The sequence below is a fragment of the Symsagittifera roscoffensis genome, chromosome 4 (assembly GCF_963678635.1).
Source record: "Symsagittifera roscoffensis chromosome 4, txSymRosc1.1, whole genome shotgun sequence".
Classification (NCBI taxonomy): domain Eukaryota; kingdom Metazoa; phylum Xenacoelomorpha; order Acoela; family Convolutidae; genus Symsagittifera; species Symsagittifera roscoffensis.
This window is the reverse complement of record NC_087065.1, coordinates 76,030,846-76,056,611: the sequence shown is the minus strand read 5'-3', so window position 1 is coordinate 76,056,611 and position 25,766 is coordinate 76,030,846. Positions and strand designations below refer to the sequence as shown.

Below are 25,766 nucleotides of genomic sequence, written 5' to 3'. Positions count from 1 at the left end.
CTGCAGATTTACTGGGAGGAGAGCTACACTAAATACAAACCACCATGTGCTAACAACAACTTACTTCAAACTCAACCCGTACACTTTTATGCTCACTAACTAGTGTGAAATTATTGCTACCTTTTCAGCAAAAAAAGTTCTTTTTTTTGCAAATTGATAGCTTTTTTTTATGAGGAAAGATCCATTGCCGAAGAGGTAACATTTTGAGACAGGGAAATACAGTTTGACTAACAATAATAAAAAGCAGTTTTTACGAGCGTTACTTCCAGGATTTAATCGCCTCCTAGAAATGGCGACAAGAGGAGGAGGCGCATGTATGTTTTATATGGTATGTGATGAGGCGGCGACTGTTGCGGGATTGGACTGAATGAAGAAGACGGACTGAATTGTGTAGTCGTCTACTTGAAGAAGTTGAACACAGCCCACATGACAGCATTTGACCCCTCCTTAAGGCACTCCGTTTCATACTCGAGCGAGAGGAGCGAGTTGACACGTCTCAGAACCAACTCGTAGTCTTTATCTGGGAGGGGGGCAAATGCGTTTTCCAGCACATCGGAAGCGTTCGCCAGGAGCAGTAGGGAGAGCATTCGTTTGTCCATTCGGTGGGGGTCGTTGACCCACTTGTTCAGCACTGACTCTTGCACTTTTTTAATGAGATTCTGCTTGGAAGAGGGGTTGGACACGGGGTGGGTGGTCATGTCGAATAGGACGAAGTTCTGCTTCTCAGTAGTCAGCACGCCCTTCTCCACCAGATTCTTTGCTAGGCGCTCTCTCGTGTTTCGAACCTGGAACTTCAGATTCAAAGGATTCCATGTTTCTCCTAAAACACAAATACAAAAGTGAACAAAACTTTCACTGGATTACAATACAAAAAATAATCCATGCAAAACATCCATTTTTTCGTTTTCATGAACTTTCTCAAGAGTAAGATTTTTAAAAATTCTGTCTAATATTTATTTAAGTTGATTAAATTTAATGTCCGAGCTCTAACCCAACCTTGTAAAGACCTTATTTCGCCAAAAATTAAGGTGCTTTTAAATAATTTAGGAATGGTCGACCAACCCAAAATTTCTTTAAAAAGCGCCTGCATTGCTTCTTACAGGTAGATACTATTTCCAATAATGATTACACGTTAAAAGCAGTAATTTGGTCAACTATGACGTTGAAGATGCTTCTTAAACTTGACACAGAAGCGAAGCTGCACATTGCTAACACTAGCAAGAGAACGACAAAGCAGTGCTCTAAAAAAGAAAAAGCTGAAAAAAGCTTAGAATTTGTAAAACGTTTGCTATGTGTCAGATTAAAACCTGCGACCTCAAGATTTGGAATCTCAAGTCCTTCCCTCTCAACCATAGACGCTTAATGACCGGCAAACACTAGCCACAAACAAAGAGAACAGATGTTATGAAATTTCCAATTCAACAGATCGTAATTATGGCAAAAGTGCCACAAACTGAGCACTTTTAGTTGCGAGTTAGATTGAAAAAAATAAAAGTCATACTAATACACTACGCTCACTAACTCACTAGCGTAAATATATTTTTCTCTTATTAAAACACCTGAAAAAACCCATCAATACCCGAAAACAAAAACGGCCGAATGTTAATCAAGAAACATAAAAATGTCCCATCACAGTTACTTTTGCACGAAAAAAGAATTAATTCGGATTCTTTTGCGAATTTTTTTTGGCCCTGGTTCATGGTCAAAAAGATTCGACATAAATGCGTTCCAAAATACACACATACAGGCACATGAAGGCGAAGCCATCAAAATAATCCGCGTGACTTAAAATTCTACACAGAGGCGAAGCTGAGCTTCGCACCACTTGCGCTACAAATATGACTAAGAAAATCAAACGGAAAAAATCGTTTTTGTCAATAGAAATTGCAACACACGCCCAAAATATCCTGAACAAAATTGCATACACCATATAAAACTCTACAACGCGCTTTGGGATTGCTATACAGAAGCCAAGTTTTCAATAAAAAGTCCTTTCTCCGGAAATAAGCAGACAATTGACCAAAAGTTTTTATTTGCGAGAAAAAGTAAGTCCCAACTGAATTGAACTCCCGGGCATTGTCGTCTTAAACATGGGGGTTGCAGCAACTTGGTATAAAGCGGAAGCATTGAACTACGGGAAATAAGCCGACAAAAATAAACAGACGGACGATAGTCCGAAAAAGCAAAAAATGGCCCGGCCGGATTCGAAACGCAAATCTTTGCCGTCTCAAGCAATTGTTTTACCTCTACGCCAGATGGTTGATTGGATTTGAATTCAAAGTAACCAAGCGGTAACAAAGCCAAAAAACCTGAGCAGAAACCCTTCATACCGAAAAGAAATTCAAAAAAACTCTAACTTACAAAAACTGTTAAGTTCCTTTTCCCCTTAGAGCACACGCACGCACACAAAAACTTGTTTCGGACGTAATGACACAATAAGAGGCCACTAAGACGATATTAATTAAGCCGATAAAAAAAACGAAATGATGAAAAAGTTAAGTGAAACTTTTAACAAATCGAGCTGATAAAATAACAACAAACTGAAAAGCAAATTTCGATTCGGCCAGATTTTTCAAAATTAATTACGGTAAAAAAATTTTACAGCTAAAAACAACGATTCTTATTTGTGGCAACTAAACCGACAAAACATAACCAGACAAATAATAGGCTGAAAATTTTTTGAACCGGAACATTGACCGTTTAAAAAAAAACTGATGCTGCTCAGAAAAAATAAAAAGTTTTATTGCGAGAAGCGGCATTTCGCAAACACAAGCAAAAAAAGCTCTAAATTACAAAGGGCTCTTGTAAGCAACTCACAACCAAGTTGAAAACATAGCCAGTAGACAGTCGGAAAAGAGTCACTGTACGCAAGAAAAAAAAGTACAAAAAATATTTGGCTATAAAGATCCTTGATTTTGCAGAACACTTTACTATTTAACACTTTTTTATTCAAATTGAGCGTAAACAACTTTTAAGACTTTTAACAAAAAAAAAAAAAGCTATCACAACCTTTATAAGAGTCATTACGTTCATAAACACTCAAAAACTATTTCTATAATGAAAATGGGGGGGGGGATTTCTCGTAGCCAAATTCTATAATGAAAATGGGGCCAAATTATTCCAAACAAAGGAGGACTGAATCAGAAACAATTGTTAAAAAATTTTATGGAAAAATTCAATTTCAGAAAAACTAACAGCAAGATAAATACCAGCATTAAATGCACTTTTATATTTATCGAGCGGCCACTAAGCCGGCAAAAAAAGAGCACACGACCGTTTTGAAATCAACTAGTTTTGACCCTTCATGCGAAACCATGAAAGCCGAAAAAAATTCAAGTTAAAAAAAGGAAAATGTGCAATGCCAGGACTAGTAAGTTCTAAAAGTTATAAGAAAAACTCAACAATACATGCAAATACAAGGAAAAGTGCTTACAGCTCAAGAAAACCACGTGATGTGTCAACTTAGCCAACAAAACAGGCAGACAAGCAATAGGCCGACAATGCCAACTTTACCGGATTCATATTTACTGAAATGCAGAGTCAACTGGATTAACACAAGACCAAATTTTAACGAGACTGAAGTTATAAATGTTCACTAATATAGCAATTTCAATTTCTAACAAACTTTTGAGAAAAATTGTTCACGGGAAATAGTTTACTTCCCGATAACAAGACACTAGCTCTCGAAGTATAATAATGTTTGTTGAAAAACTAGGATCATCAGTTTTCGACTTTGCGATGCAGCACAAACATAGCACGCACTGCAAACGATCCGCGAGAAAAGGAGACAGAAGCCGCGCAGTCGAAGATTTTATAAATGACCAAAAAACTGGATCTATCAAAACTTTCAGATGCTTAACTCGATTAGTCTCAAATAAAACTCAGTTTGAGAAAAGCAGGAGAGTGACACAACTGAATGTTAAATGAGCACCAAAGCAAACTTACGATGCCGCAACAAAGCTGACAAAACTTGAGCAAACACCCGTTGAGCAAAAAAAACTTGAAAAAAAACACCCTCAAAACACACACACGCATGAAAAAAAAAAACGTTTCTTTTTCTGCTCATCAAATGACGCAATATGCGGCCAAACTTTGCTTATATATTATAACCCAAAACAATTTAAGTCGAATAGATACAAAAAAAAGAAAAACTGAAGACAAAATCGGAGATGGTACATTTACAACCTATCAGTAGCGAATTTAGGTTGGGGGGGGGGGGGTTCTGATCTTTTTTCCTCAGGGATTCGACCCCCTGCGGCCCAAAGGGTTCTTGTTCTCAATATTTTGAGATATCCATTTATGGCTGACAGACCTTAAAATTTTTCTAAAGGCACCAGTATATACAAATTTTGAGGGAGCGCGCGCCGAAACAACGCGTTTTTATTATTGTCGAAATTTTCCAAATAGTGCATAAAAAGGCCTTTTTTGGCCGGCTTTAAAAAAATTTCCTGCGGCGCAAAAAATTTAGTCAATATAGGGTCTTTATAGTGATTTGGGAGGCCTCAGAAAATCAATTTGGTCGACATAAAAGAAAAAGGTCGACAAAAATTTCATTTTTTTTTTGAAAATTCGCCCCCCCTCGAGAAAATCTTAGATCCGCGCCTGCAACCCATATATCTCAAATAGATGGTACAGCTCACAGCATATCTACCGGTTTACGAAAGATTTAAGAAACTGATTCATTGACTTTTTTAGACCGGTTGTTTACCTGGAAAAAAACTTATAATCTAATTGCAAGTGTAATGTAGTAAGAGTTCTAGCAGCATTTGAGCAAGTAATAACTACCGAAAGTATCTATATTAAGCCCAAAAAAAAACACTTCATCCATAAGCGGGAAAAACAAAAGCTGGTCCAATAATGATGGGTAATTATTCAAAATAGCATTTCTAAAAATATTGAAACATAAATTTTGCTATGTAAAGGGGAAGGAGTTGAGGCAGAGTCAAAGCAACATTTCGCAATCATAAATAAAAAAACGGCAAAAAAGAAAGAGGGACGAAAGTACGAATAAACTTTGCAATACCAAAAATCAAAATCAGATCTCCCCGCACAAAAGAAGTTTTCTTTAACCACTTGGTCGGATCTTATAACACTACTTGGACTGATCTTGTAACGCTACGCTTGCTTGTGTAAAAAGAGTCAAATAATGTGCATCGTATTTACCACTGAGGAGTTCTATCCAGGATGAGACGGTCATAGTGGGTTCGGCCTCTTTGATGTGTCTCAGGGCCTCGTCCAGAATAGCATCTCCTGTGGGTGTGTCTGATTTGCAGACCACCTTTCGAAGAGACAGTTCCCTCCGTCGCATAGTGGCTGGCTCCAGGTCAATCCTGCCTCTGAGAGCCAGCTCCACCAGCAGACATCCACGCAGTCCTGATGATATGCAGTCGTTCCAGAAAGAGGTGTAACCCTAAGCATGGAAAATACATATCGTATGAACATTGTCGTTTTTAATTAGACCGAAGTCTACAACAGTGGCCATCCGTCTCGTATCTTGGGTTTTTGGTTATTCAACTATTCAGTCTTCAATCAGTCGACAGGCTATCGACCGATTAAAGTTTTCACATCTAGAAAGCTTTGATATGTCGCAGAATACAATTATCATCAATTAAGTTATAGAGCAACATCTGGCAATTTATAAAACCATTATCGCCCTGTGACATCGACCCTGTGCTATCTTCTAAATTTTAAGCTTGGGGGCTATATTTTCAATTTGAAATAAGGTAACTATCTCACTTATTTCAAACTTGTGAGCTATTTTTATTATTCTACTGAACAACCTAATCGCGAAATTTATAAGAGAATATCAAAAAAGGAAAATTACCATAAAGCTAAGATCAGACGATTTATCCCCATGGAAAGGAGCAACATACGAACTGCTCAGCTCCTTCAGGAGAGCCGCTGTTGCGCTCTGGGGAAACAACAAGCACGGATAATAGTATAACTCGAACCACTGACCTTTCGGCTAAGTCCTCAAATAGATACTGGCAAAGGGCACAACAGCCGTTCTTTGCAAAGAGCTGAGAAGCTCGTAGATTGGACCTTTCTTCCTACACAAATGGTGTTAACATAAAAATTCATATCTGGCCAGATGACAACTAACCTCTCTGTCTTTGATGCCCATGAGTAGCACCTGTTCCATAAGATTCAATCTGGTATGTTTGTCCCCCAACTCCTCCTCGTCCTCCAAGTCTGCAGTTGAGTGAGGGTCGTAATCATCTCTACCACCTACCTTCTCGTCGTCATCCAGCCGGTCCGGGTCTCGCGTGGCGTGCAAGTCGGCGAAGCCTCCGCCTGCTGCAGCTCCTCGACTCCTTCTAGTCAGTCCATCTGGTCTTTCAAAAGACATCGAAATCTGAAAGAATCGCAATTATTTCCTATGCTTTGAGGGATTAGCTCAGCTATATGGATGAACAATTATTATTCATACAAGGAACTCATAGTTATCAGTCAAACTAACTTTACAGAAATTAATTCATAGCTAAATCCATTTTTCCCCATTTTAGGCACTATTTTTATGTCGTAATCTTTTAATTTTTAACACAAGCCAAGCTGAACTTCGCAAAAACAAGCTAAAACTTGCAAGCGAGCGCTTTACAATGCCAGAAAAAAACAAAAAAAAATGAGGAAACAGCATTTTTAAAAAGTTTAGCCTCTATGGGGTTCGAATAACCGATTCTCCAGAATCTAATACCTTCACACAACTATGCAGGAGTACCACACTAGTCACTGATAAAAAGGATAAAACACCTGCTATTAAACTATTGACATGCTATTAAATCGTTGAGCACTAATTTATGCAAGTTAATGCTCAAGAAAATAAATAGCACAAAATGGAAATTACAAAAAAAAATCAAACTCAACTACATGTCATTCTTATGCGAAAAAATATCAAAAATTTTCAAAAAAAAATCAATGCAAGCAGCGATAATCAAGCCGACAAAAAGGCAGACGCACGATGATTCAAAAACTTTTAGAAAATTATCGAAGCACCTTCCCCTCTCCTCAGACTCAAATCAGAGGCCACCGTCGTCCCAAGCAGCTATGTTACCTCTGTTCCAAGAAAATCAGTCATTAGATTTTAACTTATTATGAAACAGAATGAACCAGACGAAACTCTATTGTGCAAATTCTACGACCAAAGTTTTTGATGGGGAAAGTCTACGACCCAGTTACAATAGCCTTGCTAATCGCATGGGTGTAAAAATCGAAAAAAAAATCAACGAAGAATTCTTTTGCTTACATTTCATTTTAACTTGAGCGAAACATTTTTTAATCCATGCATTTTTGTATTAGACAAAGCTATTGGTCCAGTTCAACGGACTTTTAAGCGCGCAGACAAGATCGGGATTTGAAGCTGCCCAACAACTGAAAATCTGATAACTATCAAGTCTTAAAACTCTCCAAAACAAGATCAATATAGTTACAACTGGCACACAGAGCCTCCCATTGTTTGCAATACAACATTAACAAATCTTGACAAGCTGCCCCACAGAAAACTTAGACAAAGCCGCTTAGTCGAAGACATTTTTCAAAAAATATTGAAATCTTACTTATTGTATGAAATCAAACTTATTGTTTACATCAAATCCAGGTAGCATTGAAAGCGCTTTAATAAAGTGAATACATTTACCGGAAAAAAAATTCAATTGCATACATACTGAAAAAACAAGATCCGAATGGGACTCTAACTCCAGACCTAAGGGGCAAAAGCGACGGCGTCACCAAGTGGAATTGAACCTGAAGTTGAGTAGGTTCAATACTAAATCAAAACTAAAAATTGTGAGAAAAGTTGTTAATGAGAAAAAAAGTCCCCGCTTACGAGACACTTGCTGCCGCAAGTGTAAAAGTAACGAAGAAATAAAACGTATACATGTTCAAATACGTCTATAAAATCACCCGCACAAAAATGACTAATTCTACCAAATTTGCTATAGCAATGCTTATCGGAAAACAAGGATAGCCATTTGCTGTGCAAGTAGCACAGAATGTTCCGACCATAATCATTAAAAAAACTATATATTTTTTAAATTAATGTCAATTTTAGTAGGTCGTGTGAATCGAGAACTATACGATTGCGTAAAAAATTAGTGATTTCGTGCAAGATCGACAATATTCGTCTTCAAAAAACGAATATTAAAATGAAAAGAAAAATTAATAAAAGTTCTAACTCTTTCCGATTTTTGGCACAAAAAATTAGAATTTAGAAAACCTTTTTTTTTGCCAAAGCTAGTTTTTTTATAGTTAAGCCAAGTGTTTTTTTTTCTAAAATTAAAAAAAAAATCCATATAACGAGCGCTACTCGATCGCGTTACTTCCTCGAAACTTGATTAAATATCAAAAAAAATCAAACCAGTTCTTCTCGACATTGAGACAATTTTGCAAAGGCTTTAATATGATATATCAATCGACCAAGTCCGATGACTATTCGTGGTATCTGATTTTGCTGGTAAAAACGCCTTCGCAAGTGTTAGCATCCTAAAAAAGTTAATAAGTCGGATAAAAATATACTTGAAGATAAGAAATGAGGAAAATATCGCATCCGGACACATTAAAAAATAATGGAAAGATTCGCGATTGCTGCAAGCGTGTAATCTTGGGAAAAAACAAGCAGTAGAAAACAATGCTGCTAGATGATACCCCTTGCGATACGTCAAAAAAAAATGGAACGGAAGCTACCCGAAGAAAAAAAATAGGACAAAAGCGTCCCAATCGAAAAAAATTGAAATTGAAACACAGAGGCGAAGCAGAGCTTTACACCACTTGCGATACAGCACAAACATGAAAAATAACGAGTCAAAAAATATTTAAATCGAAAAAAATTGATGTTAAAACTAGATTCGTATGTCTCGATAAAAAAACAACTATGAGCCCAGCTAAAGACGGAGGTAGGAGTTTGATATTGAATGAGTTTTCCATTCTGTTGCAAAACAAAATTTGCTACAAAATTGACTGCTTCTGCAGGAGGGGTGTTAAAATTGTGTTTCCCTTGAAACGACCCAAAATTAGTAGGTCATCAAGCCGATAGATAAGCTGAAATAATTTGGTCCAAGGAACTTTTTTAGCGAAACAAAAAAAACAAAGAAGGAAATACGAAGTAAAAGTAAGTTAAATGACAAATTTTAAGAGTAAATCAAACACTTAAAGCAATTTTACAGGGAAATGAGCTCAGCAGGAACGACGATTCCAAGACATGACAACTCCTAGGCATCGTCTTTACCTCCAGGTTAGTTGGCCGGAAACGCTTAGAAGTTTGAATTTATTATGAACCAAGATACAAGTGATTCCGTTAATCAAGTTGTCTACTCGAAAAAATGCCTGTATTCCGGTATGGTAACGCTGGCCAATCGCAAGAGTAAAAATATCTATTTTTAAATTTGCCTCGAAGGTAGTTGATAGTGAAGAAAAATATTGAAAAACACAATTGTCAGTGTAAAATAAGTATTGAAAAAGAACATTCATCAAACTGAGCAGACAAATTTTGGGTGGACAAAATTGCTTTAAAACATTTTGAGCTATAAAAAACCTTAAGCTCCCGCTTTCGAACTCCCCTTTAAGGTCACAAAAGAAATAACAAATATTTTGGCCTGTCAAACGACGAACTATGACGCAAATAAACAGTTATATAATCAGCCGAAGAATCAAGTCGAAACAAAATACTACATGCCAACTGATTCAACAATTTTAATAACCTCTAGTTGTTAACTCGAAGTCTAGATTCCGATTTGATAACGCTTAAAACAAAAGCGCTTAAGTTAAAGGCTCAAAAATCCTGAAATCAATCAAATGATAATTGGTAGCACATCCTATGAATTATTGCAAAATTGGCAATTAATCGATAAACATTGAAAAGAAATCGTTTATCAACATTCTTGAACTTATACACATGATTCAAGTTGAGCCGTATCAATGACAATTTGATCTGCTAGATACTTGTTGAAGTTGAGGTACAATTACTGCAATACTCGCGCATTGACAAAACTGCACATATCATACGCCGCAACCTCGCCGAGCTGAAAAACTGGTCGACAACCTTTTCAAACGAACTTCTTTAAAAGAACTAATTAGCATGACGAAGGATGATTTCCTCACCTTGAACAATTCAGACCAGTCTAGTGTTGAAACGAAGTTCAAATAAACCACGTTAGTCGCATGCCCTCCGTATCTTGTTGGAGCGAAATACACTGCACTTCAAACAGACGAAACTACCAAAACAAACCCATTGTCGCCAGGAGTCAACGAGGCTACAACCACAACAACAACAACAAAAACAATAGCGAAAACCTTATCAAAACGATGTGCAAAAAATTTACAAATGAAATCAATAATTTACCAAATTAGCAATTCGTTGGTCATTGAAATTCCAATAAATTTTTGCGGGTCCCTATCAAGCACCACAGATGCTGATCGAAACATATCAGGTAACAACGTGTTTAAAAGTAAATCAAAAAAAGCACTTTCAGACGCATTTCGATCTGCAATAAGATAATTCGAAAGTAATTAGGATGAAAAAGCAAAATGCTTCGAAAAAGCAAAATTTCTTCTGCTTTTTTTATATTGAAACAGTTCAAAATTTAGCGTTGTTTGAATTGTTTATGAGCACTCGGTTTATACTAAGCACGCTGGCGTCTCACCTTTTTGAACTTTCATCGTTCTTTTTCTGGTCATTGGGTTGAGCTAAACAAGACAAAAAGCGCTCAAAACGGATTTCATTCCCACAAAACTGACCACAGAGTACAATCAAGTAACTTATAGTCGAACATTAAACCCATTTCCGCACAAAGTCAACCAGACATCAAACAACCCAATTATTTTTAAAGATGGCCAAAGTGTGCGCCAAGCGCTTCGACGAACTGTACATCACTACCCAAATAAAATTGACAAAAAAAAATCATTATGCGTTAAATAGAAAAACTACCCTTTAAAGCCACGAACTTGAAGGCTGAAGAAGTACAAACTGCAATTAAAGAAATTTAAAGGAATAATGCCCTGGGTCCTGATAAGATTGCATCGATTCACATTCACTACCTTGATTGGTACCAACGTTGTTAACATATCACTTAACAACGCAGTAAAACCACATAACTTGAAGACCTGTCGAATTATCCCACTTACAAAGATCCTGCAACATGCAAAGATTATAGGCCCATAGCACTTGTTTCCCGTGGCTAAACTAGTAGAAAGACTACTCTTACCCAAACGTAACCAGTGTATTGAGCTGTCTATCCGTCAGCATGGCTTTGGCTTCGAAACGGCACGGTCGCCAGTAGCGGCCTTAAACTTTATCAACCACGAAGTAACTAAGGGCCTTAACAAAGGGAAACCCTGTCATAGAACGCTACTTGTCGCTTTAGACCTTACAGCCGTATTTGATACGGTTTACCAGTTCTTTTCAATGACACATTTAGTACCTCCCTCACTGACAACACAAAATGATGGCTGCTCTCATATTTACAAGGCCGCTTCACTTACTTCGTATTTATTCAGCTCACATAGAACGGTGGAGTGGAAAGCTAAGCTTCCTTCAAGCAATACTTAGCATGCCGAAGGCTGCTGGCCTCACCACAGCACAACAAAACGAAGTCCAGTGTCAAAACGGAAGTTCAAGTAATCCATAAATGTGCAATGCCTTAATATCCCGTCGGGGGCCAAAGGCACTGGGCTTTGAAAAACACGACGCTACCTCCAACAAACCTTCATCTCCTCCGGAGATGAAAAATTATCAAAAGAAACGAAATCCACTGCCTATGAAGGAGACGAGGCCACAACAAGCTACATCGGAAAAAACGACAAAAACACAAATAGCTATTATATGGTGCAAAAGAACAAAGAAGCTAAAAACCTTGATTGAACATAAAACTCTCGAATTTTAAAGAACAGCCGACAGACAGTTGGCAAGCAAAGATCAACAGAAAAAAAAGCTGACTTATTTGTTGCGAAAAGTTTATTTATAAATTTCAAACAAAAAATAGATGGGCTTAAAGCTCTCGAACTTTTTAGAACAAATTTTTAATGACACTTAGATATCCCCATTTGAGAAAACGGTGAGACAACTGAATCAGTAGTTATATTTTTTTTATTCCACAAGGAAATCTGAAAAAAAAATCCTCCCGCGAAACTAGAAGCCGATCGAGTTTTTCGTGACCTTTACATTTTTGCAGTTCGATGGTGGAGTTTGGCTTCTATTGACAGACGAAATGAACTAAACTTAAAAATCAAATGTCAAACCTACAAAAACTCAAATTTGAGCCCGGAAAAACGTTAACTTTTACAACAAAAATCATCACGACCTATACACGGCTCTTCACAATTTTGATTGACTCTCAAATTATTCAATGTCAAAGCTCGTTCAAAAAACGTTGATGGTTGACTTTTCTTAATGAAAATTAGCCTATCTAGAGCAAACTGGATCATCAAATGTATTCCACTGAAAATTCAGAAAATAAAAGTCAATTTTTGAAACTAGAAATTGCTCACGTTGTTCGTGACCTTTGCACTTCTGCTGTCCAATAGCTGAGTGTGTCTCCCTTTTAACAAAATCAATGAACTGAACTTAAGAATACTCCAAAATCAAGTTTGAGCGTGAACAAAACAAAACAAACAATCATCAAACCCTACTCAAGTGAAAATCAGTTCAAACTTTTACATTCAAGCAACCGAGAAAACTTCTTGCTTCACATAAACCGATTGCAATACACGGAGTGCAAAATAAACAAAATATGAATATAATATCCATCGCATTCGTGCAACATTACAACGTTATCTAGAAGTTTCGAATAATTAAAACTATTTTTATGACTGTGGATCTTGATTTCGTTTCTAAATTCAAAATTTTTGATATCAGCAGCAGTCCCCTACCACCCTCACATTGTTGAAAAAACTGCTTTTAAAACTTTGCGCTTGACGACATTTAAGTGATTTCAAGACCTTCTTTTGAATGTAAGTGTTAATGTTTGTTTAGAGATTGTTTAAGAATACATGTCATTTTCTGTTCGTTTCAAGCTCTCGAGCAAAATTTGCTAAAGCAACGAAAAAAACTAGCAAGTCCTTCTTCACAGTTGCAAGAGTTTTCTTCACAGTGGCAAGAGAGCCTAAGTCAGATTAAATGTTGCAAAAATTTGTTTCTTTCTATGAAACAAAACTGATTATAAATTCTACGTTCACACATTTGCATTTTCATCGTCAACATATTTGATATCATGCTTCATGTTTAACATATTTTGATTGCTCTCATTAACGTCAAAATCTTTTATAAAACTATATTTGGAACTTGTCAGAAGAACTTCCTCCAAGGTTTTTCGTGTAATCGCTTTTGTCTTTCGTTCAGACGCAAGTAGAATAGCTTTTTGAAGCAACTCGGAAAGAAAAAGTTCAGTTGCACGAGATAAAACCAGAGGGCATGAATATTCAACTCGTCCTACTTCTTCGTTCTGTACCATTATTCGCCGTACTTTTGCATGCGCAAATCTAAGATCCGATTCTTTAGTGCCATGTGCAGCCATTGATTTCATATAATCTGTTAAAATTACACTTGAGTTTAATTAACAGAAAATGAGGTAAATAACGGTAGTCAGAAGGTCATTATTATCAAGGAAACAGAGGCGAAGCGGAGCTTGCACCACTTAGGATACATCACAAATACACATGGCCAGCTAGCCGACAAAAATGTGCCAGAGGTCACAAGTTCGAAAAAGTTTGTGCCATTCTGCCAGAAAGGCACTTTCGAACCCTCCGAGCACGCATTTTGCTGTAAAACCTCGTAGTGCTGAACATACGAAAAAACGGAAGTACAAAATTCTAGAAAGCAATTTTGCAAAATTTTGAATGTCGACTCAAGTTTTCTAAGAAACGCCAAAATCCGCCATTTTTTAGAAGAGATTGATACAAAACAGCCTAACTTTTGTGATTAATTGTGGCCTAATTGTCGAGATAAACTTACTAGCGTTTAACGCACCTTCGGTCCTTCGAAATTTTACGACAGATCATGAAAAACCGCATATATTGGAAACAACATATGCAAACTTTTAGTGTACTCTGACTGCACCCAATTACAGGGTTGGTAATTTCGAACTTTTACATTTTTTTAAATTCCCATTTTAAAAGCGTCACCTCGAAAACTTGATGTGCCTCTGGAGAAATTTGGAGGCCAGATTTGCAACCACTAAGAGCACCCTATTATAGAGTTAGGAATCCCGAAACCTAAGTTTCCCGAAAAAAAAAACAAAAAAAAAAAAAACGTCTTATCTCGGAAACTAAAAGGATATGAGCATTCATATTAAGAGGCAAGATTTGAGACGCCTGGGTGTACGCTGACAATAAGGTTGCATCTTCATCAAGTTAGTATTTTCAAAATTTTTGAATTTCTTTGTAGATAAGTTCTTCGAGAAATTTTGAAAAAGTCAAAAAACGTCAGATCTCGGAAACTAAAAGCATTAGAGCAGTCGCATTTAGCAGTCGCTTGTGGCAAGATTTGCAACTCTTTAGAGTACCCTGACAACACCGACCTATAGCGTTGGAAATATCAAATTTTGAAAAAATAATTATTTTGAACTTTCTGAAGTTTTGAGAACATTTTTGGAAAAATCACAAAAAACGTCATATCTCGAAAACTACAGAGAATTGAGCAGTCATACTTGGAGGCAAGATTCGCAATCTTTGAGATTACTCTGCAAAGACCTAACTAAAGGGTTGGGAATTTCAGATTTTTAAAAACTAATAATAATTTAAGTTTTCTGAAAATTTTTGAAAAAAAACACAAAAAAACGTCACATCTCGAAAACTACAAAGAACTGAGCAATCATATTTGGAGGCAAGATTCGCAATCTTAGAGATTACTCTGACAGGACCCAACTACAGGGTTGCGAATTTCAGATTTTACTTAAAAAAATTAATAACTTTTCTGAAATTTTTTTTAAATCACAAAAACGTCAGAACTCGAAAACCTCAAAGATTTAAACAGTCATATTTGGAGGCAAGATTTGTAACTCCTTACAGTACTCTGACAGCACCCAACTACAAGATTGGGAAATTCAAATTTTGAGAAATAATTAAATAAATTTTTCTGAAAATTCTTGAAAAAATCACAAAACATATCATATCTCGAAAACTACTAAGAATTGAGCAGTCATATTTGGAGGCAAGATTCGCAATCTTCGAGAATACTCGGACAGGGCCCAACTACAGGGTTGGGAATTTCAGATTTTGCGGAAAAAAATTAATATAAGTTTTCTGAAAAATCACAAAAAACGTCATATCTCAAAAACTACAAGTATTTGAACAGTCATATTTGGAGGCAAGATTTGTAACTCCTTAGAGTACTCTGGCAGCCCCCAACTACAGGGTTGGGAACATCAAGTTTTGCAAATTATTTTGTTATTTGAAATTTCTGAAAATTTTTGAAAAAATCTCAAAAATCGTCTTATCTCGTTGTGCCATTCTGCCAGATGACACAGCATAACCTTCCCGCGACAGAAAAAAAAGTGACTAAAGGCCTTATGAACAAAAAAGTGTTGCGACGGAGTGTCAGAATGTTCTAGAATTTTTATTTTTAAAATTTCGATTGGAAGAAGAACATTTCTGAGAAATAGAAAAAAGACGGCCATTTTGAATAAAAAAGACGAAAATCAGAACCACGATAGAGATTGTGAAGAACAGTTGTATCAGTGTGCCATTCTGCCAGATGACACAGCATAACCTTCCCGCGACAGAAAAAAAAGTGACTAAAGGCCTTATGAACAAAAAAGTGTTGCGACGGAGGGTCAGAATGTTCTAGAATTTTTATTTTTAAAATTTCGATTGGAAGAAGAACATTTCTGAGAAATAGAAAAAAGACGGCCATTTTGAATAAAAAAGACGAAAATCAGAACCACGATAGAGATTGTGAAGAACAGTTGTATCAGAGACAGAAAAACACGGAGCCTCTTATCGTGGCAAAAACACACGATAAGGACCTTAGCGACAGATATTTGTGGAGACGGAGGCTTCAGTGGGGGGGAGAGAAATACCACGGAACCCTCCCGGGACACGAAATATAGGAGATAAGAGTGTTATCTCAAGAAAATCACGGGAGCGGAGGCTTGGTCCCCTAGAGACTGTTATATGTGAAGGGACTGTGAAAACTGACTATAACAGCTGCTGTAATGTCCTAGATCTTAATTAACACCGTTATTATTTAATATTTCAGAGCATGAGTAGATAGAAAAAGGGAAAGGGTCAATCCATCTCCAATGGATTTAATATAAAACTGTCACACAAAAACATAATAAAATAGGTTGTTCGAGCCGTGTTTTTAATGACAATCACGTAGTCTGAGGATCCGAGACTCAGCTATGTGGTTGTGTTCGCATGCAAACGAAAGCTGATCAAAAGTCGTTTGACTGATGGCCTAAAAATGGTAACTTTTTACTTTGCCCTAAACAGACCAGAAAATCAACTGGCAAGGTCGAGACGGTGAAAAACGAGTAGGATTAAGGTAACTGACGCCTGCCAGTCGTTAATAGGTACTTTTTCTACGCTCCGTCGCTGTGTGATATTTGGGCGAATGTTACATAGACGTTTTTATGGCGCTCCTGGGTGGGCCTGTTAAAGGCATGAAACCATCATGATCAGCAAGCGTTTCATTGACGAACCCTCCGCTCCGGGCGTATGCCCGAGTTAGAGGTCTTAATGACCGTTGTTGTACTAGGGGGAAGGTGCGTACCCTCCGTCTAGTGCAATTTAGCTTTTTAACCTTGTTAACACCGAAAATTCCGGGGGCCGGAGGGTTAGGTGGGAATTCATGAACCCGCTTGTCCCGAGGTCCCCGGACCAAAAACAACTAAAGAGAAAGCGTAAAACCAAACAAAAATAGTGTATAACCAAGAAAAAGCCAAAAATAAATTTATTTAAAAACAAAAAGTACAAAAAACAGTAAAAAATCCAAAAAAGACCAAAAACAGTAAAAAACATAAAGTGACAGTTTATATGTTATTTCCGGACGAGATGTGATCTGACCTTCCTATTTGTTGTTGTTTCAGATTGATTTATATCGTTTCTGATAGAAAGATTGTGTGTTTTGGTGAAGGGTTGGATACCCTCCCTCGAGTGTAATTTGAGTGTTTAAGCACGTTAATGGTAATTTTGCCGGTGGCCGGAGGGTAGAGTGGCAAGCTGATCAACGTGTTCCACACTCAACAGGGACATCAAGGACAACATCCGCAACGACTGTTGGGTATCGTTGAAGCAATTTCAGTATCGTTCGGGTACTAATTCTTTAAGACTTAAGTGGTGGGGGGCACGATTGGCGCGGTCCGATTGTACCCTCCATCGATTACAAATTTCCGAGTTAAGGGTCTTAATTCGGATATTTTGGTGCAAAGGAGGGTATAGTACTATTCATTAACGACTATTAATAGATTATTATCCTAATTATATATTACTTATCTCATGTTTAGACCCAAGAAATACCCATTTTTTGTCGAAAATTACCAATTTTCGACCAAATTGTAGACCCCCAATTTTTCGGATATCCGAGCTTTTCCGGTAGGCAAAAAGCTTTTATATAGAGAGTAGCAACGTAGTTCGATCCCCCTAACTAAAGAAACCGCGTGAGAAAAGACTCAGTAGAAGTTGGAAAAAACCAAAATTTTTCGGTCAAAATTTCGATAATTTTTTGAATTTTGTCAATCTGTTTTGGGGATCGAGTTTTGGAGTTTTTAGAGTTAGAGCAATAAAATTTTTTGCGTTAGGAGCGTGCTAGCACAACGTGTTCGGTTACTAGAGAAATTTTTGGGTAACCCTCCGAGTAGCTCCGTGGATAGAGCTAACGACTTAAGGTTTGGAAAAGGAAGGAATCGGAGGGTCCAAATTTGATAGTTTTTGGCCAAATTTTTGTTTCTAAACCAATTTTGGTCCGGTTTTTTGCATTATTCCAGTGCCGTACAGGGCTACTACGCTCATTTCAAGTATTTTTAGGCACTTTCGACCGGAATTGCGAAAAAAGTCTTTCAGAACCTATATAGGTGGTGAAAATAGGCCATTTTGACGAACGCGTTTTTGGCGATTTCTCAAAGACTAGTTATCCGATCGGGATAATTTTGGTACCATGGTACCGTTTTTGGGTTGATTATTTCGGAAAAGAAAAATTTTTTAGAATTTGTTGGTTCGGAGGGTCCAAATCACGGGCAACCCTCCGAGCGACAGAAAATTTTATCAAAACATCCTTTTATTCAATTGGGAAGGTTGACCGTGTCAGCCAACCTAGTTTTAAGTCAGGTAGACCGCTTTCAGAGGCTTTACTGCGGTGATATAAGCCTTTTTATTGATTTTGGGTAACCCTCCGAAGTGACCCTCCGGAGTCAGCTAAACCCTTTAGCAACCCTCCTTAGTGGAAAATTTCCACGAGATCACCCTAAGAAGTTATAACAGCTCCCCTTAGAGCTCTTACCTTGTTTTGACGCTTTTTGAAGCTAGTAGGAGAACCTTCTAAGCGAGATCAAAAAATTTGAAAATTTTGGAGGTACCCTCCGAAGTAACCCTCCGGAGCATATTAAGCATCTTATTGACCCTCCTTAGTAAATTTAGGGGACCCTCCGAAGTAACTTGGGTGATTAAGGTACCCTCCGAAGTAACTTGGGTGATCAAGGTAACCTCCGAGGTAACCCTCCGGAGTGTCTTAAACCTTCTAACGATCTTCCTTGTTAGAGACTTGAGTAAAATTTCTGTGGCAATTTGGGAAACGGAAAATATCCATTTAATTAAGATCATATTAGGATATTAGGCGTGCTTATCAGGATCACAAGAACCCATTCTGACCCGGAAATTCGTGATCAACTTTGGATTCTACATTGGGTGTATCAGAAGTGCCCGAACAAAGAAATTTTTTTTGATTGTGATTTTGGTTGTGTGGTTGCCTTGAGCTACTTAATAGGAAAGTTCGGGCAATCCGGGAACAAATAAAAGAAGACCTCGGTGAGTGTATTAGGCAAATACACACTCACTTGAGAAGAAAAGTTGTTCCCTGCTCTCGTGCACTTGGAGCGTTCCGGGTGTGGGGGAGCTTTTTCATAGACTTTAGAAATTTTCGATCAGAGGTTGCCTTGAGCTACTTAGTAGGACAGCTCGGGCAATCGCAGGACACCTAAAAGAAGACCTCGGTGGGTGTATTAGGCAGACACACACCCACTTGAGAAGACTGTGTCCTGGGCTTCGTTCTTTCGGATCGTTCCGATTGGGGGAAGTCTTTTTCTTTAAGACTAAGTTTTATTTATCTATTTCTGAATCATCACTGCTTTTTATCAAAGATTGTTTAATTTTAACAAAGCAGTGACTTGATAAATTGTGTGGCGATAAATTGATACCGACAAAAGGTCGCTGTCACCTGTAGGATATTCTTATCTGATTATCGATTGTGTTTTGTGTGTCGATTATATCTTGTGGAAACTTAGTGATACTGTTATACTATACAACCGGGTTGAGTTAGCATTATATCAATACTGGGTAGACCCTGTGTGTAACTTTAGCTGAGTCACTAATTTAGTCGTGAGAGATCTAAGAGACATTTTGATACTGACGGAATCGAGTAGGCAGCGTTAAGTGATTTAACTAAATCTTGTTTGTGGTACGTTTGCATTGCCATCAAATTACGAATACTTTCATTTTGTTAAAAACTATGCAGCGCAGGGACTCACTAGGATCGACTACTAAAATTCCCAGGCTAAGCAAGGGAAGCACGCGGAAGTTTAGAACTAGGCGTAGCCAAACCTCGTTTAGCAGCGCTTCCGACGCGTTTGCTGAAGACGAATCGACTAAAGGTCAACCTGATCTTTCAGTGAGCGAAATGAAACTAAGGAGCGAGAAAAACCTCGATGGCAATCAAAGGCGGAGCGCCGAGGCCGAGCCTGCGAGCGAAACGCTGGTGGATCCCTTTGACGAAGGGGAGCGAACGCTCATTCGACCCGACTTTGAGCCAGATGAGGTCCTCGAACGGGAGGAAGCCGAGAGGACAGAGGAGACCTCGGAGCGTCCCGAGGTCGAACCTCGGGAGGAAGTGTTGTACAGGGGAATGTCCAAATCAGACACTAAGAGCTATAAATGGAGAAAGGAACATTCACATCCGACAAGTGCACACTCATCTTTGGCCAAACAGAGCAACAACGCGATGATGTCGAGTATGAGTCCGGGTGAAGAGCAGACGTTCTCGAAGGCAAAGAAAAGTTGGAAGTCTTTGTACGATGAGCGCGTGACGTCGCTACAAGCCGGAGGTCTATCCTCTAGTTACGGCCAACCGGAAATAACCCATCCGGATGTGAACTTCACACCGTGCCCAAGGAACGACATGAGCAGGGAGGCGTCTTCTGCCTCGCCGACCAGGCCTATGTCAGATGGGATAACGATGGGAGCATCATCAACATTTGACAGACTAATGACGTCAATGCACAAGCAAAAGGGCGGTGCGTCATCGAGTACTAGGCTACAGCCGCAGCTGACCTCGTCTTCTCTGGGGCTAACCCCGCCACTGGGGGCAGCTGGTGACATAAGTGATATGTTCGCTGGTGTGATGAATGGCCTGGATGAATTGAGGCGGGACATGACTAAGAGGATAGATCAAGTTGACGAGAGAGCTCACCATGGTCGAGAGAGTTCGAAAGACGAGCTAACGCACGTGAAGTCGCAGGCGAGGTTTGATCAGGCTCAATTGATTCGTAACACCGATCAATGCCTGGCTGAGAGCCTGGCACAGGCAAACAAAGAGTCAGAGGAAAGAGAGGCAAGGATGACAAGAGAGATCGAGCGATTATTGAATGATCATGATAATACCTACGCCCAAACGATGACTGGCCTGGAGAAGAGCTTAGACGCCAAATCTGACTTGATGATGCGGAAGCTTGACGCGATCCTGAATGGGAGTAGTTGGCAGGAGCATTCCAACTCAAGGGAGCGCTCAAGCCATGCGAATGTTGGAGATGGTACGGGCAACAGTGCCAGAGCCCAGCAAGGCTCGAGAACGAACTATGAACATAGAAACAAGGAGCGGCCAAGGGCAGCCCCGCAGAGGCCTGGCTGGACGAATCCAGTACCGCCGGAGGCAGATGCCACCCCGGAGACAAGATTGCCGACCGTGCCACAAGTCAGTTCAGTACCAGATCTGACTACAGTCTCGCGAGACACAACGATGTATGCCTCGTTGTTTGAGCCTCTGAACAGATCTCTTGAAACATTCATCACCAAGCTCTCGAAGTCAACCGAGAGAGGAGAGAGGTCAAGAAGAACACTGAAGAAGCCGAAGTCATATAAAGACGAGTCAGACGGCTGCATTGATACTTGGATAGAAGTGATGAAGTTACACTTTGAGGAAGAGAATCTCTCCAAGAAACAAGAGTGCAGCGCGCTGACAAGCAACCTGGAGGGTACTGCATTAAATTGTGTAATGGCGAAAAGAGCCAATGAGAGAGACAGCGCTCGCAAGATATTCGACATCCTGCTGAATCGTTTCGGCTCTGGAGTACAAGGGCACCAGGCCATGGTGAAGTTCGAGAAGAGGCGTCAGAGAGATGAAGAATCAATAGATAAATTCTTGGACGACCTTGAATTGCTCAGGAGGAGAAGCAACCCGGATGAGAGAATATCCGAGCGAAACTTGGCGATTGCTTCGAAGTTTATGGATGGAGTAAGGAGTGAGGAGCTGAAGACGATGTTGGCCACTCACTTCACCCTGTCGCTTGACCAGGTACCCACGCCCGACGACTTGCGTATGAAATCACGCGAGTATTTACTCATAAAACCGAGGGCGCAAAACCGTTACAGCAATTATGGCAACTATAGCGGGACAAACACTGGTGCGAATTCCAGTTGGTACAAACCTCGCGATGACATGGACAAGAGGAGGTCGTGCGCGAATTGTGGTTCGATGGACCATCACGTTTCTGCGTGTTCTGCATACAAACAGAACATGAAGGCCATAGGCCACTTTCTCGAGGACGCCGACGCGACCGACGAGGATCATGAGGAGTACGTCAGGGGGCTCATCATGAAATATGGTCCGAGGTGTTTCTTCTGTAATTTGGAGGGACACTTCAAGTCGGATTGTACTCAATTTTTGGACGCAGTAGCGGACGCGAAACATCCCCGCCACGAAGAGGCGCTTTCGGGTGTCAAGGCCAGTCGAGCACGTCTGATGAACGAGGCTGAATCTCGGAGAAAGGAAACGACACCGAGCACCTTTGCGACCAAAAAGGTTAAGACATGGCCTGACGAGGTGGTAGCCTCGAACCTCGAAGCAGAGTCGTCTAGTCCACTCAAGGTGGATTACGGCCTGGCGGCAAGGACAGCGCTGCAGAATGTCAAACAGGACCTTGCCACGAAAGAAGTGGAGCAATGGGTAAGGTCGGAGCTGGAAAGCACAGATCTTCGGGAGAGTCTTAATGTCCTCGGTAAAGCGACAAAAGTAGAAGACAAAGAGGAGCCCAAGAAACAGGGACTAAAACTGAACGTTATATCTGGCAAGACTTTCGGCATGACGAAGGCGGGGACCAAAATAATGTCCATCATCTCAGTCGCAGGGCACCAGGTGGTCAAGAACTTGAGTGAACCATCCGAGATTACACTAATCCACCTGGACATCTATGCCGACTACCTGAAGGAGAAGGATCCCAAACTGGACTCCAGGGCAGTGCGAGCGCTGCTCACAACGGGAGGTCCGAGGCTGATGAAAGTGGACGGACATTATATCGATGTCTATGGCCCTTACCCGATTCTGATGAATGTGGATGGCATCAATATCTACACGAAAGCTCACATAACTGATGCGAACGATCAGGTTGGCCGGATATACATTGGTCAAGAGGAGCTGAAGGTCAGACGAATCGGACACAACGCGATGCTCGAACAAGATGCGGTGCATATTGGTTGCGAGGCCGATCTGGCCGCACACGTTCTGGACGTGCAAGGCAGACAACTTTCAGTAAAGGGGCTGCTAGACACGGGAGCAGTGGTTAGTGTCATGCCAGTCAAAACTTGGACCGACATGGGTTTCGAAAGATCGGATCTCATACCGACAAACATCAGGTTGGCAGCTGCCAATCAGGGAGCGATCTATGTCGCCGGACGAACCCCGATCATCTCACTGCAGCTCGGAGGAAGACATCTTTGGATGAGCTTCCTAGTAGTAGAGAATTTGGATGAATCCGACCAGTTCATCCTAGGAAGGGATTTCGTTCGCAACTTTGACGTCACGATTGATCTCAATGACGGATTGATTAGGATCAAGGATCCTGAAAGAAAGTATGAGAAAAGACCCCTTAATAAGATCTTAATTAATCAGGCCAAGGTGCCGATTTTTCTGGATCGAAAAGTTAGATTAAAACCGAACCAAGCCGTAGTAGCGACGTTTAGGATGAGGAACTTGAATGAACTCAGCAATGACAGACAGGTGTGTCTGGTACCAAATCCAAACAGTAAAAGCTCGGCTATTTTAGGAAGAAGCTTCTCACTCACTCAGAGCGGACTGTGTGTGAGTGTGTTATTGAACACAGAAGCAACAACAGTGACAATACAGAGGGGAAAGAAACTTGGCTACGCTTTGCCTCTGAACACAGACTTTCTGAGTGTGGAGAACTTGAAGAAGTTTGATGTAACTAAATGTCCATTACATGCGAACCAAGAATGTATAATGAAAAGAGTAATTGAATTGAAATCTTCTAGGAAATTGTTTTCAATGAAGTCGGAAACAGATGATGGGCTGTCTAGTTGTTCCAACTTTCCTGAGAGGCCGACGGAAGCAGAGTTAGCAGCGAATAGGCCTGTCCTACCTGAGATAGAACATCTGAAGGGTAAAATATCTGACAAGGAACTAGATTCGCTCAGGGCGGTGCTAGATCGGAACGCAGACGTTTTTTCAAAGCATAAGGCCGATATAGGTTGTTGCAATTTTGTAGAGCACGAGATTGAGATAGAAGAGGGCTCGGTACCTCATAGGGAAGGGGCGAGAAGAATGACCCCAAACAAGTCAGAAGCGTGTAGGAAGGAAATTGAAATGTTAATGGAGTACGACATGATTGAGCCGTCGAAGTCCCCATGGGCTTGTGGCGTGGTCATGGCGAAAAAGAAAGGGGGACAACTCAGATTTTGTTGTGATTTCCGTTATCTGAACGCAGTGACTATACAGGACGCATACCCGATTCCCCGCATCGATGAGAGCCTATCCAAGCTGGGAGACGCTAAGTTCTTCACGACGTTGGATTTGGGCTCCGCATTCTGGCAAGTGCCACTCAGAAAGCAAGATCGAGAGAAAACAGGTTTCGCGTGTGAGCTGGGACTGTTCCAGTGGAAGAGGATGCCATTCGGATTGTGCAACGCGACGGCCACATTCCAGCGACTGATGGCCCAGGCACTCACGAGCGTCACTAAGAAATACGGGAATCTCATTATGTGTTATGTCGATGATGTCGTGATTGCAACACCAACCTTAGAAGACCACAAAGAAAGGTTGGAGGAGGTGTTTTCTTGCATGAAGCAGGCGGGTCTGAAATGCAAACCCTCTAAGTGTGAAATCCTCAGGGATTCCATAAAGTATCTGGGCCGCCTGGTTGACAAACATGGAGTGAGACCAGATCCCGAAGCGGTTGAAGCAGTGCTGACCTGGAAGGCACCTAAGACAGATACACAGCTGATGAGTTTTCTGGGATTCGCAAATTATTATCGAGAGTTCATCAAGGGGTATGCTGACAAGATATACCCCATGCAGAGGCTGATGAGAAACAAGGGCAAAAAGTTCACCTGGACTGATGAGGCACAAGTTTCATTTGAAAACATCAAGCGTGAACTTTGCGAGGCACCGGTCCTCGGCATGCCAACAGAGAAGGGAATGTTCGTGCTGGACACGGATGCATCAGTGGTTGCGATATCGGGCATACTTCACCAGGAGCAGGAGTGGAACGGGAGAACGGTTCTTCGTCCGATAGCCTACGGGAGTAAAGTCCTGAGTGATACTGAAATAAAGTACGGCGCACCAAAAGCGGAGATGTTTGCGGTGATCACTTTCATGGAAAAATACAGGGCCTACTTGGGGAGTGCTCCCTTCAAGTTACGTGTGGATAATCGTGCCCTTGCCTGGCTGAAAACCTATTCGATGGACCAAAGCTATATTGGTCGTTGGATTGTGCGCCTGGATGGATACCACATGATCATAGAGCACCGTACCCGTGACAAGCACCAGAACGCAGATAGCCTCAGTAAAAAGACAGAATTTTATGAGCGCCTCGAGGAGAAGCAGGCTAACCAATCAGAGATCAAAGACGGGTTTTCCTTTCTGGACAAAGAAACCTACGATAAGCTGCCACTTACTAGGTGGTTAGACAAATCAGGACATCCTATACCTGGACACCCTGACCTTCCAGTGGAGACGGCCGCGGAGATAAAGCTTTTAGCCAGAGGCGAACCCGTTCCGTTGGACCTGCTAGTCCGATCCAACTTGGTACAGCAAGAACTGACCAGGCTGGGTATAAACAGCATCGCTTTATTGAATAAGACGGTGAACGTGGCGCCGGACGTCATGGGAAAACTCCGTGACTTGTTGGATAGGGAAGTGAATAGGCATGATCGTGAATGGATGGAGACCATGCAGAGGTTGACTGTCACCGAGAGAACAGAGAAGAGGCCAGTGTCCATTCGCAGCCGAGGCGTTGAACGGGATTGCAGGTCGATCGTCAACCAGCTGGTGACCTCGATGCCGAAAGAAGTATTGTTGAGAACTTCGTTCACTGAATATGGAACATCGAATCAAAACCAAG

The 25,766-nt window shown here is 40.4% G+C and overlaps 2 protein-coding genes across 2 annotated transcripts in view; both read right to left on the bottom strand.

Moving 5' to 3' along the window:
- The window catches only part of LOC134845054 (kinesin-like protein KIF27), a 539,890-nt gene that overhangs the window by 480,891 nt on the left and 33,233 nt on the right, over positions 1-25,766 (bottom strand). The gene's annotated exons all lie outside the window — the stretch shown is intronic.
- On the bottom strand, positions 399-6,349 carry LOC134845024 (Golgi phosphoprotein 3-like). Its single transcript, XM_063861854.1, has 3 exons — positions 6,104-6,349; positions 5,164-5,410; positions 399-820 (listed from the first exon to the last, which is right to left on the bottom strand). Exons 1-3 carry the CDS (start codon positions 6,347-6,349, stop codon positions 399-401), a joined length of 915 nt encoding a protein of 304 aa, XP_063717924.1.